The 13,932-nt window shown below is 37.1% G+C and overlaps 1 protein-coding gene across 1 annotated transcript in view; it reads right to left on the reverse strand.

Moving 5' to 3' along the window:
• Positions 1-1,112: 1,112 nt before the first annotated feature.
• myo1d (myosin 1D) overlaps positions 1,113-13,932 on the reverse strand; it is a 73,515-nt gene continuing 60,695 nt past the window's right edge. Inside the window, exon 22 of the mRNA XM_053639837.1 lies at positions 1,113-4,461. Coding sequence (XP_053495812.1) covers positions 4,305-4,461 — 157 coding nt within the window. The 3' untranslated portion in view covers positions 1,113-4,304. The remainder of the gene's footprint in view (positions 4,462-13,932) is intronic.

Below are 13,932 nucleotides of genomic sequence, written 5' to 3' on the forward strand. Positions count from 1 at the left end.
AATGTGCAATGAGTTGATCAGATATTACAGCCGAATAGCACCATAAGGACTTGCACTTTTCTCCAGATACTACTCTGGGAAAATGGAAGGGGCTTTCAAATCTTGGGGACTAATACAAGGAGTTCCCCCTTCACTGCCTGCTTGCCATCACTTACCACTGATCACAACAAGTGTGCCATTTCCCCCACACTGGCATCACTGGCTAGTCATTTGTTAAAACTTAAACAGACAGACAAGAGAAAATGGCATAAATTTTCAGTATCTTGTCATATTTCTTTATAGAACAAAAAAAAAGAAAGTGTTTCCAAACAAAACAAAAAGGAAAGGCTCTCTCAATGACTGCATGCGTGTGTGAGAGAGTGAGAGTTCATTTGTATAGAAGAGTGTGTAAGGTATTTTTTTTTCCTATGGGGGCTGGGGAAAATGGCATGCTTTTAAGACAAGAAAACAACATGGGCTGGTACTTGACTGGTGTGTGGGCAGGGTACTGAACTGTTACAAGAAAAAAGAAAAAGCTGTTGCTGTAATAGGCTTTTTTTCCCAGTTTGTTTCTGCTTATTTTTATTTATTTTTGTACTGTGATGGAAAAAATGCACTGATCGTTAACGATGCACAACTGTGTGGCTGTCATTATTTTTTCCTAAGTGTATTTCCTTCATTAAACTCTGTATTTATCGGCTCTTGAGTGGCGCAACAGAAAAGAGGTCGCAGTATAGACGGGGGAATACTGGGTTCGGATTGCCACAGGCATCTGTTGTTGGGAGCCAATTGGCTATGCTCTCTGGGTGGGAAAGATGGCATTAATCTCTCCCCTATCAATCACAGTGACACTAGTCAATCATGAGTGGCTGTGAGCTTATGTATGCAGAAGTGGGTAAATAGTGTCAACCTTTAAGTGTGGTATGCTACACTGTCACATCATGAGCAGCAGTTGATGGAAAGATGCAGTAGACTGGCTTTATGTGTCTCAGAGGAAACGTGTTAGCCCCACCCACCCTAGTAGTTGTCATATGATGGGGTGACGAAATTAGGGAGAAAAATGTATTCTTTCACATTATATAGTTAAAAATGTAGAATTACAGATAGGCCGACTACAGTTGTAGCAAATAACGTCTTTTATGTCTCAATAAGATAGGGACAACTATAATTTATGAACACATAATACTAATCCAGCTCTTTAGACTTATGAACTAAACTCTCTTTTCTTTCTTTTATAATCATTATAGTTGCTTGATTCATTATAATGCATAATTAGCTCACTGGGATTACTTAACAGAAACTTCACTCCTGACTAAAGAAATTAAATCTCATCTTGGTCTTAGTCATTCTAGTCATTTTCAGTTTTGCTCTGATCTGAAATATAACTGACTGAAACACATATTACAAATATGCAGTTGAATATAGTAAAAGATTAATGCATCACAGCTCAGTGAACAGGATGATTTTCAAACCTAGATGTAACTAAAGATTCGTCTGTTCAGCACTGAAACTGATTCGGTGTATTATGCAGGTTTCTCTGCATCCAGTATGAATCCCAGACTGGTGAAGTGGGTGTTAGAGCTGTGTGAGATATGTCTCGGTTTCAGAGTAGCAGTGGGAGAATAAGTTTCATCACTATATGTACAATGAAGACTCAATGATCAGCCAACAATAGTGCTGCCATCATGATTCATACTGTTCATAACTCGGTAGTTCTTGCAGAATTTATCATCAACGCCAAGAAAAACAACACATTATGTCACCATATACCAACATATTGGATCAAGTACTGGATGTTTATTGAGCACTGATATTTGGTATAACATATCATATACCCAATAGTTTATAACCCATTATTAAAGATTAGAGCAGGTCTCTCTTTGTTTGTTTTTTTTGATTTATGATTACTTAACAAATTAAAAACTGAAAAATAAAAATGTCCTTTCTTTAGTGTTTGGATGACTAAACTGTCAGATGTTTGACCAAAAGACAGCACTAATATATGCTTCAAAAAGCCGTGGTCAGTCAATTTATCATTAGAACAGACAATATGCACATTCATAATATTCCCTTTTCATTTGGTTGAAGCATATCAAAATTTAGCAATGAATTAATTAAATAAATGAACTATAAAATTAGGCACATACATTTTCATCTGGAAGAGCAAAATTATACAGATTAGAACAGGGGACAAACATTCTGACTATTTGCTATTTGAACCAAATTACAGAAATTCACAATAAGGAAGGTCCCGTAAAGATCACATGAAAAAAGAGAAGGCGGCAATGGCTATATTTCAAGACTGAGATTGACTAGAACAAGATTTCATACAACTTAACAATCTTAACTACACCTCTTAACAAGGTGATGGAAAGTGGTAAGCATGTGAAGTACAGTACACATTTCTGAACACAGTTAAGAGTGCTCAATATCAAATAAACATAAACAAAGACTTCTTAATTGATATGCATTCTGGGACAGATAAAAAAAAAATAGACAAAGAATATAATCGGGGCAAAATATACCAGATTTAAATTCAATATGTAAAATTATGGGATGTTGAAATTAGTGTTATATACGTATACTGCTCTGATGTAGAGCACACGATAAAGGCTTGGTCCTTTCCTCCTGAGCAGAGAGCTTTACTGGTGAGTAGCACCTGGCTGATGAGGACTCTGGAAGCTAGCAGAGTGCTGTCTTAATATCAGACACAAAAGTGTATGTATGTCTGGTTCAACATGACATGGGCATACGTGTGTACATGGTGACTGTGTCAGGACAGAATTAGAAGCTAGAATATGTCATGATGATTAGATTTTATTTTGTTACAAAAAAAAAAAGCTCCTCTATATGCAAAGCCATTTAAGAAAAATAAACCAGTCAGATGTGAACGTGAGCAGCAAAGTATTGTGAAGACCGTGTAGACTGTGAAAAAGGAGCTAATGATGAAAGTCTACATTAAACTCTAGATGTAGTCTCTGCTGGCTCCAAGCCTGTGCATTTACTTACTATATTAACGTTAATAACGTGGCTGACAGTAGGCACGAAATTTAGATATTATACTATAAACTAGACCCTCTAACCCCTAGGAATTAAATGGTAATTAGAAAACTGATTTATGCAGCTCGGCTTGGAATGACCAGCAGCACATTTCTTCAGTACTTTATCACTATTTTCCTCGGCCTCAGACTTTCCTCACACATCCTGGCATTTTCCACTAAAACTACACACTTCTGATGCATTTAATATGAATTATCAAAGGCTTTGAATTGAGGATTGAAAAACGTTTTCTTAAAAAAAAAAAAAAAAACTACTCTCCAATTTTGCCATCAAACAGAAATGTTCTGAAACAGTGTCTTTCTTTGGAAATGTAAAAGTGAGATCTAACCCTCTGAATGCTTTGAATTACTACTGCATAAGGAAGAACTTGATCATTATTATATTTTCAAGTGTGAGCAGGTTTAGAACTGAAGAATGAACACTCTGGCTTCCTTTGATTTATTAAAATGTTTGAAGAGTCATCTAGAACAGAGTTACTCCTTAAGCCATGTATAAAGCAAAAGAAATAACGTCTCTTTGAAAAAATTCCTTCCTTTTGGAATGTTTTACTTTCCTACAAAAAAAGTGACTTGGTATTAGTATATAAACAGCATATAACTGCGGTGCATCTCCTCTTTTACCTCCACATACAACATCTCTACGTTTCATAAATGAAGATATGCATGACAAGTATTTAAGTTATGAGAGCTTTTAATGCTCCTCTCTGAGCACTCAGCAAGTTTAGGGATATGTTCAACACATCCTGCTACAAAACATACGCTGAATAAGTCTAAATATTTCCTATATGGCCACTATGATCTGTGATATACATAAAGCTATACTCTAGCCACACTGGATCCCAAATGAGTGCTATATCAAAAACAGAAATATTCTCTTTAAACAAAAAAACAAAAACAAAAACAAACAAACAAACAAACAAACAAACAAACAAAAAAAACACTTTCCAGCATGTCAAAATATTACTTCCATGTTCCTAAGGCTTGTATTTTGTGTTCTTTATAAATATGGCATGTGTTTTCCTCCCCTTCATTTGGCTGAAAGTGCAAATAAAAAAAATCTACCAGGACATCAGTGTTCTTACTAATGCACTTCTCAAGCGAGGTCTATGTAATCATTTAGGAATATTTTTTAATCATTCACCCTGTGTTTCATGATTATACCGAGTGGAGATATGAAATTCAGGGAAATGGTGTTTACTCTCTAGATGTCCGATTATACAGAAACTTCTTTCTCTATCGAATTCAGCATGGCTTACATTCTCTTGTTTAGTTGCCTGGCACTGCAAGTATGTAGCCTGATCGGTTCTTGGTGAAGTCAGGTTGTGATTGGTTGATCTTGGTCTCCACCACGATGGTACACTTTCGACCATTCATACTGCACTGAATGGGGCTTGCAGTATTCACCTGGAGCTTCCTCTTCTCACTAGAAAAAATGAGAAAAAAAGAGAAAGATTAGATCAAGAGAACAAAAAGAATCCATACACTTTGGTCCATTCAGTCAGCTGAGTGCGGCAGTTACTTTGGGTGAACATTTTTACACCACTCTGTCTTTAACCTCAGCTCAAAGTATGAAAAAAAAAATCCAGGTGTTTGTTAGAGTGAAGTTGTAAGGCTCCCACATAATTGGAAATATGGACATGCACAATTAAAAACCCCTTGAGCTTCAAGCAATAATCTTGGATAGCAGTACACAGTACATCTCAAGTGCTTATTGAGAACGTAATCAGATTTAATTAAAGTCCCTTAAGTTGATGCTTTAAGACCATAATACAAAATGTAGTCCAGATCATGGTATATAGGAAATGTGATAAAATGAAGAAACAAGACAACTCATAAACACAGTATCCTTAAATGAGACCTAGAACTTGAAAAAACTTGCAGATGGACTAGTACAAAAGCTTAAGCCTATATACAGTACAAAATCATCTCCGACTATTACATAATCTGTTAAACTGAGGGATGACCTTCACAGGGAAGCTTTCAGAAGAAAACCCCCTCATGAAGAAAAAAAACAGTCAACAATAAATCTGCCATTCCGCCCACATCTACCAAAGTTACAGAACGAGCGAGGTTTCTGTAGCCCTCGTTTCTCTGGCAACCCAACAATCTCCTCTTTGTGTTATGATCACTGCTGATGGCCAACAGGATGCTATCATCTGAGAACGGTCTCCTCTTACACTAAACTTTCCTTGCACCACTTGTCATCTCATAACTTAATTTGGAAATGCTGAAAGGAAACAATCATCTATTATGAAATACAGTAAAGTGGGCCTCTTTGATCAACACAACAAGAATATTAAGAAATGACAGAAAACTGTGTAAAACATCAACTGCAATCCCACTTTAATCGAGCTGTTCTGTCTAATAGCCTGACCAGTTACAGTAATACAATAATTTTAATCTGCACAACTGATGCTCACCAACTTCATTTCAGTATGCAGGAAGAGAAAAGAACAAAACCAAAGGAGAGGTTGAATTATATTTTGAGTGCAGCCTGCAGAGCTCAAAGGCATTCCAATGGAAATTAAAAGAATGCCTATGCCATATTTGTACCACCACGGACATTTTCTCAATAGGTTGGATTTTAGAATATATCACAACAAAAATGTGGGTCGCTTGTTTGTCAGTAAAAAGTTCTACTTTGCATTTACTCCCACCCAAATGTTCAATTCCACAAAAAAAAACAAACACCACACACACACAGACACACACACAATGTGGCATGTAGTGTTAGCTAGTCATCATAACTGATTTATCGTCAGTGACCACTTATACTGGTCAGAGTCATGGTGGATCCAGAACCTATCCTGGGAACACTGGTGTGAATGAACACACACATTCACACACTTGGAAATTTACCATAACCAAGCAACATGCATGTTTTTGGGAGATGGAAGGAAAACAGGCAACCTGGAACAAACCCAATATGGATTAAACCCAGGACCCTGGGGCTGTGAGATAGCAACACTACCTGCTGTGCCACTGTGCTGCCTTCAGACATCACAATACATTTATTAACTGTAATGGATATTTAAGAATGCCAATTCTAACTGTTAAAGTCTGTCAGTTCCAAGGAATTTAAGAGTCATCATCAATTTAAAATACATTCATTGCTGACTTCCAAATGCATCAAACAGTTCGGAGTGTCAAACATCATATTTGGAGTGTCAATAGCCAGTGTCATTATTATAGTCAGTATAGCCTGTGGTTGTTGCCACCAACCCCTAAAGGGGTTTTTGGTTTGGCGCTCTATGGAAACATTAATGTTTGTATTATGCAGAATAGAGGCTTTATAGTTCAGAAAAGGTTCCAAGTATAACCTTTCTGGATAGCAATAACTGCTCAACAATGATTTTTGTTTTTGGCAGGTACACCGAAGAATCGTTTACCAAAAGCACATGAATCACAGTCTGAATCTCTTTAAGCTTTGGTCATGTCCTCTATAGTTTTACTAGAAAAAGTTATTTATTAGAAAATGTCCAGTGTCCCTCAGGTAGGAGGATTGAATCCACAGCAGCAGCTCAATGTATACAGGTGATAATGTATCTCTTGGTAGTTGATACAAGTGACTACAGCAGCATCCATTATTTCTTAAGTTCGTTGATGCAAAGTCCCACAATTAATCAGCTGAACAGATAATTAGCAACTGGGACGTCTGCAAATCTAAACGGAAGAAAGGTTGTGAACTGCCCACTCAAGAATCGCCTCCTCTATACCAGACTTAGTCATTGGGGGAACAGGAGCAAAGCACGCCACATGGCCCACTGGAAAATCAATTCTTTCCAGTTCTCTTTTTATCCCCATGCCTGTGTCCTTCGGTGGTTCAATAAGACCAACAAGGGAAACAGAGGACAAAGACAGAGAACGCAAAAATGAAAGGGCATAGAATATCTGTTCATCAGTGGGGGGATTTAAGACTGATGCTACTCCAGGACATTTGGATGAAAGTAAAAGAAAAAAAACAACCTCACACTGGCTGTTTGGGAAAGACTTCTGGCCTGGCCTTCATCTTTTACGAACACACCAGCATATGCTACTGCGCTTTAGACAGCTCTAAAAACACCAGCCCCCCTAATCAATACTTTCTGAGTGTGCCTGTGGGTTATCGGCATCCACTCTGAGGGAGACCGTGTTTACTTGGGGGAAAAAGGAGAAAATAGCCTAGACATGGGGAGAAGATAAATGCCCTCTTTCCCTGCTCTCCAAATATAACAAACATGCTTCAGGCTAATTTGCCCCTCTACTTCAGAAAGAAAAGTACGGTGCTTCATGGGAGCTGGGGAGCAGCTACACAGCATCCTTCATTTCATTCTTCTTCAGAAGTAAGACTCCCTTTCTCTTGGCACAGAAGATTTTCTCGAGTTCTTTCTTTTTTTGGTCACTCTGTTGCTCACATGGCCACAGCACACACTCCTCATGTGCACAGGTCTCTCACTCTCTCTGATGTGGTTTGGGTGAGATATACTATTGTCTGCAATCCACTCTTTTTAAATGGTAAATGGTAATTATGAGTAATTTTTTGTTTATGACTCTATAATTACGATTTACTTTGCTGTGTCTTACATTTTTCTCTGGAATTTACAGCGATAATATTCCCGTTTTTATATTAAAACAACTGAACATCAAAAAAAAAAAAAAACCCTGATATACAGCAACTGCTAGTAAATGGTTGTCATTTGTGTTAATAAGCGTACTAGATCCATATATACATTCCATATAATTTTTTAGCATTGTGGATGATGTCAAACGCAAATATTATAAATTCTGTCCCAGGTCTTCCTCTGTATTAAACACGGAAAACACTCACTTTCGATACTATAGCAAAATTATTTCCTTCTCTCTCTGTTTGTCTCTCTCTCCGTCTCAGAAGAAGCATGTGAAAAAGCAATAAAAGACATACTTTTAAGAAGATTAACAAGTAGGTCATTTAGAGGCATATGAGTGATACAGAGAGCTTTGCTCAAATAAAGCAATGCACAAATAAAAATAAATAAATCTAAGCAAAACACTGACTGTGCCCCCTATAGAAGATCTAAGCATTGGGGGAGCCTGTACATCAGCATTATGCATATACAGACCCTGCAAAGAAGCTAAAACAGAGCATATGCACTTTAAAGGGATAATTAAAAAAAAAAAAATTTGGAGAGGCAAAATCATGGCTCTGTGTGAGCACAGCTACATTAAGTTCATCACAAGGTATGTTGAATTATCTACACTCAAGGTTTTAAATACACACTGATGGGATTTAACCTGTGAGTAGATTCACTGGAACTGTAGCTCAAACTGGTGCTCATATTGTGAGCTACCAGATAAGAGTTTCTTTCTTCGAACAAGAACAAGGAACACACGTTATTCACAGCTTTTTGTACACAAGACAATCTGTCCCCCCAACCCACCAAAAAAAGAGCACATGTACATCCTCCCTCAGTTGTAATCCTCTCAGTCAGCACAAAATGCTTTTAATTCCCAAAGGGATTTTTTTCATAGATACTGTCTAGTCATAATAATAATCATTAACTGTGTCAACATCAAAAACATCTACTCTGCTGAAAGGCTGAATGTTTTCTGCTGGTGTGTTTAAAGCAATACTTTAGATTGTTTTCTGTTCTATGCCTCATATTAGCAGAGTATGGTGGTTATCACTACAAATTATTTTCTTTTCATGTGTTTACCTCCACTCAAAGCTCTGGAATCCTAAGGATGTGCAGCTAAATAGCAATAAAAAGCAATATATTGTAAATTACATATTTCTAACATTAAATCAACATTGACAAAAAAAAGAGTAAGACAGAATCTTAAAATTCCAAGAACTGAAAAAAATCCAAGGTCTTGAAATGTTATAAATATTTAAATATATTATACAAATTGAAATTCTTCATTCTAACAACGAAGGTCTTAGGATGAGAAAGACATGATACGAGAGTGAGTCAAAAATAAAAAATCCTTAAAACTGCGAGATAAATTAGAACTGAACTGAATTTCGTTCTAGAGGAATCCGGAGACTGGTGCACTGGACAACTTGCATTGAATGAAATGGAGATTATGACACCTATTTGCAATAAACAATGCAAAATAAACAAATATATATGGCTTTCATTTTATTTACCTTCATAGATTTTCTAACTCTTATTTAATTTTTATTTGACATTAATTCATGCTGGAGAAGTGTAATCAGAATTTATTCCAGTTAATAGCGCTTGTCCTAAATTGTTGTGGTATCCATGGGCTGTCAGTAGTCACAACTCCATGAAGACAAATCAAGGTTTATAGCTTAAAAATACTTTGAACTGAAGAAATAATGAAAGCATTTTACAGCACACCCAAACCCCACTGTCTAGACGTAATCTGTTCAGAAACTGGATCTATTGCAAATATCTGAAATATCTGTATTGTTTTAATGAAAAAAACCTAACAAACTACAATTCAAGCACTAAAAACAACAGTCAAATACAGTTATTTATTACTACTATTAAGACTACTATGACTATTACTACTACCACCATGATGATGATGATGATGATGATGAAGATGAAGAAGAAGAAGAAGAAGAAGAACCCTACTCCACTCTCTTGATAACTCTCTTCTCCTTAGTGTGAGCTCTCTAGGTCTCGCCACTTTCCTCTCAGTGAACTGCTCCAACAGATTTAGGACCTACTTTGCGGGTTTGCAGTCATTTATCAAGAAGTTCACAACATAAACACAATGCATATGCTTGCCACACCTGGATCGGATGCCAGTCCACTGCAGGACACAACACAGTCAAACACTTATTCATATCTATGGGCAGTGTAGAGTAGTTCAGCCACCTACTGGCATGGTTTTGAGAGGTGGGATGAAACTGGGGAGCCTGGAGGAAACTGGTATTAAAAACCCAAACACCAAATATGTAGAGTCTGAATATGTTGCAGTTTGGGTGTTTTGCATAAAAGATTATTGACTGCATGAACAACCGCACTTACTTTAATTGGTTAATTTAAAAACTGTTTTTGTTAAAGACAGGTAGGTAGGTAGTTGTTGGGTTGAAAAATGCTTGTGAATTACGATACTTGATATGCTAAAAGAGATTAAAGAAATCAATAATGTTAGATGCGGGAGGAGTGTCTGTATTACCACTTCGTTCTGAATTCATCCATGACTAGCAGCTCAATCTTTCAATCTTTCAATCTATTCCAACATCCTTTCACTAATGACAGAATTCACTCCATCTATGTTAACGAGACTGATTAATGGCTGGTGCTGTAGACTGGTAGTGGAATAAAATGCAATGATGGATGGAGTAGGAGGCAGAAACAGACAGCAGGAGAAGTGATAATGTCTTAGAGCAGTGGTTCTCAACCCGGGGGGCGGAAGGGGGGCGCAAACTGTTTTCAAGAGCAAAAAACCCCAAAAACACAGACAGGACATCTAGCGACTTTCTGAACAAACCTTAGCAACTTTCCAAATGTCGCCAGTACTGTTCTGCAAGTGCGAGGTCTTGCTTTCACGCTGCACTCACACTTCTCTCTGCGTCTGCTCTGTTCAGTGAGTGTCTGAGAGCCGGAGATTTAACAATGTCATGGATAATGAGACGCGCCCTTCATCCCAATTTACATAATACGTATGTCAATGTTTTTAGGATGCAAGATGAATGGAATGCAACATGTTTTACATGTAAAATAGTACACGTTATTACAGCCTAGCTCTTTTGTTCAAAGTAGTTATAGTGTTCATAAACATTTTTGATCATTCATATTCCATACCTGTCCGTTATATAGTTTTAAAAAAGTCATAAAAAAAACCCAAAAGTTATTAAAATTCATTTTTAAAAAAGTACAAAAACACAAAAGCAAAAATCTATCTATCTATCCATCTATCTATCTATCTAAAACAGATTATAGTTTAGGAATATATAGATTTTATATGGAATAGATAATCATTATACCTGGTCTCCACCAATATTGGGGGGTTTGCCACATGATAGGGGAGGCTTGGGGGGTGCTTTAGTTACAAAAGGTTGAGAACCTCTGTCTTAGAGGGATAAGGAAAAGGCACAAAGTTGGTAACAACTGCCTTGTTAGATACACACATACAAGGAAAAGATAAATTCAGGTTGCATGAGATGTAGTGGCCTATCAGTGCCGTGTTTCTGTTTCTGGCTGGTTTTGATGCAGAGCATGAGGGAGAAAGAAGCAGAGGTGTACTGATGCAGGGGTTCGAGAAAGTAGGTCATATTCATACACACATGCGCTAAACCCGCCTCAGCCACACCAATGCTTTTCCAATTCCCCTCCACCACCAACCCAACACACACACGCGCACACACACACACACACACACACACAGAGACACACATATATTATATATATATATATATATATATATATATATATATACATATATATCAATGGAAATCACCACACTTTCAACAAATAAATGAAGGAGTAAATAAATATAGGAGTCAGTGGGTGAGCAGAAGGACATGAATACATATGAGCAACCACAGATAACAACAGATTGTAATAATGTATAGTACATGTGAGCAACCACAGAAAATTATGTATTGTTCTGAACCAATATGTTGATAGAGTAAGACCAGCTTGATGTAGGGAATGCCACTCTGACCTAAATCAAGCCTTGTGAGAATTGCAGCATAAACATAACTGACCACTCAAACTTGTATTTACATTAAAGGGCATTCAATTAGCTGATTATTTGAAAACTGAATTATTTAAAGACCACACACACGCACACAAACACACTAGATGTGCCATTAGCATTCTTTGCCTGGATAGCTTACTAATGGACTAATATCAGTCGAGCATGGATTGACTGGTTGCTATGGGAACTGCATCTGCAGCAGAGATGGAGAGGTGGGGTGAGAGAGTGCAAGAGAGTAGGAGGGTGTGAGGTAGAGGAAGAAACCAGGCATGGAGAAGAGAAGAAACGGGGGAGGGGTGATGAGATAGAAAGGATGAAGGAAGTGAGTAAAGGAGTGAGGGGGAGGGAGAGGAAGAGGAAGAGAAAGACAAGGGGAGAAGGAGCGTAACTCTTTGGAATCTGTATTTGGGATTCAGCACAAAGAATGACCTTGCTGAAGGATACCTGAGCTGAGGCCAGCATGCTGATGACACACTTTCCCTGGCACACAAAGAGCGATCACAGTGCTGGAATCACGTTTACGGAGACACACTGAGGAATTTATATATATATATATAAATTCCTCAGTATAAATATATGTGTGTGTGTGTGTGTGTATATATATATATATATATATATATATATATATATATATATATATATATATATATATACACACACACACACACAATAATAGTAATATTCATTATATATTATATTTTCAATATAAAATTATATAATATTTTATATATGTATGTGTGTGTGTGTGTGTGTGTGTATATATATATATATATATATATATATATACACACACACACACACATATATAAAATATTATATAACTTTATATTGAAAATATAATATATAATGAATATTATTATTATTACTACATATTATTACATATTATTCAGCGCTATATATATATATATATATATATATATATATATATATATATATATATATATATATATATATATATATATAATTATAATATTTATTTATTTATTTCACTTTTATGCAATAGACCTTAGTTAGACATTTAGTTTTTTTTAAATTCACTTCTCATCACTAATCAGGTGAAATGCTGTAAACCTCTGCTCAAAAAAATGTTTAAGATTACGCTAACATAAAACCGAAGTGAATCTGGTGCATGCTGTGTATAAATGCATGTTATAGGCGACTCAAACTCACAGCTCAGACAGAGATGAAGTTGGTGTGGAGTGATGTTTACTGTGAACCGAGCCACTCTCAAACACTGAAGAATATATGATCACTGGTCAGATATACATTACAGCACAGTGAAATTCTTTTCTTCGATATCCCAGCTTGTTAGGAAGTTGGGGTCAGAGCCCTGGAGCAGGAAGGGTTAAGGGCCTTGCTCAAGGGCCCAACAGTGGCAGCTTGGCGGTGCTGGGGCTTGAACCGCAGACATTTTAAATCCAATTAAGGCCTTATTTCTACATTAAGGAATTTAAGACATTTTAAGGATTTGCGGACACCTTGTACAAAGCTAAGAAGGATGGTTTACCAGCTACCAGGATTCTGTACAATAGACACGGTATACCCTCTTAAAATCAGTTCTTAGCTTTCTAAAAGGAATGTATTGGAACTCTTACTGAGAGAGAAACACCATGTTCTGGGATTAGTAGATTCCTCTTAAGCTTAGTTCACACTACACGATTTAAAGCTGATTTACAAGTCGCCGAGCAATCAGCACTCGATCGTTATGTGTGAACTACTCAACAACGCCTCGCCGATCCCCGCCGACACATTGCCGAGGCGTCACCAAGGCCACACAAATATTTGGCATGCTAAATCACAAAGGGTACCCCGCGTGTACTAATCCATTCTTATATCTACTTTCGTTGTCTTTTCTTTTTTGAGGTTTCTTCAGCACAAATCATCGCACAAACAGCTCACACCACTTGTGTCTGTCCTACATCCATCTTTAAATAAACAACTCCTTTTTTGCGCGTAGTTTTCACATCATATATCCGTGTCACTTCTTGTGTGTGTTTTCGTGACAAAATGTAGTTTGGACACCAGACAAGAGTCATCGGGTGACAGAGTCATTGTCAGATAGTGTAGTGTGTGACCCCCTGTCACTGAGCAACCATGTAGTGTGAACACCACAACATTTCAAGACTCCTGATGCCAAGGCAACAAGTCGTGTAGTGTGAACAGCACAGCGATCTGCCGACGCTGAAAGTCATGTATAGTGTGAACTAGCCTTTAGCTAAGAATATTTATTTAAAAAAGGAAGAAAGAAAGAAAAAAG

The sequence above is a fragment of the Ictalurus furcatus genome, chromosome 13, assembly GCF_023375685.1.
Source record: "Ictalurus furcatus strain D&B chromosome 13, Billie_1.0, whole genome shotgun sequence".
Taxonomy (NCBI): Eukaryota; Metazoa; Chordata; class Actinopteri; order Siluriformes; family Ictaluridae; genus Ictalurus; species Ictalurus furcatus.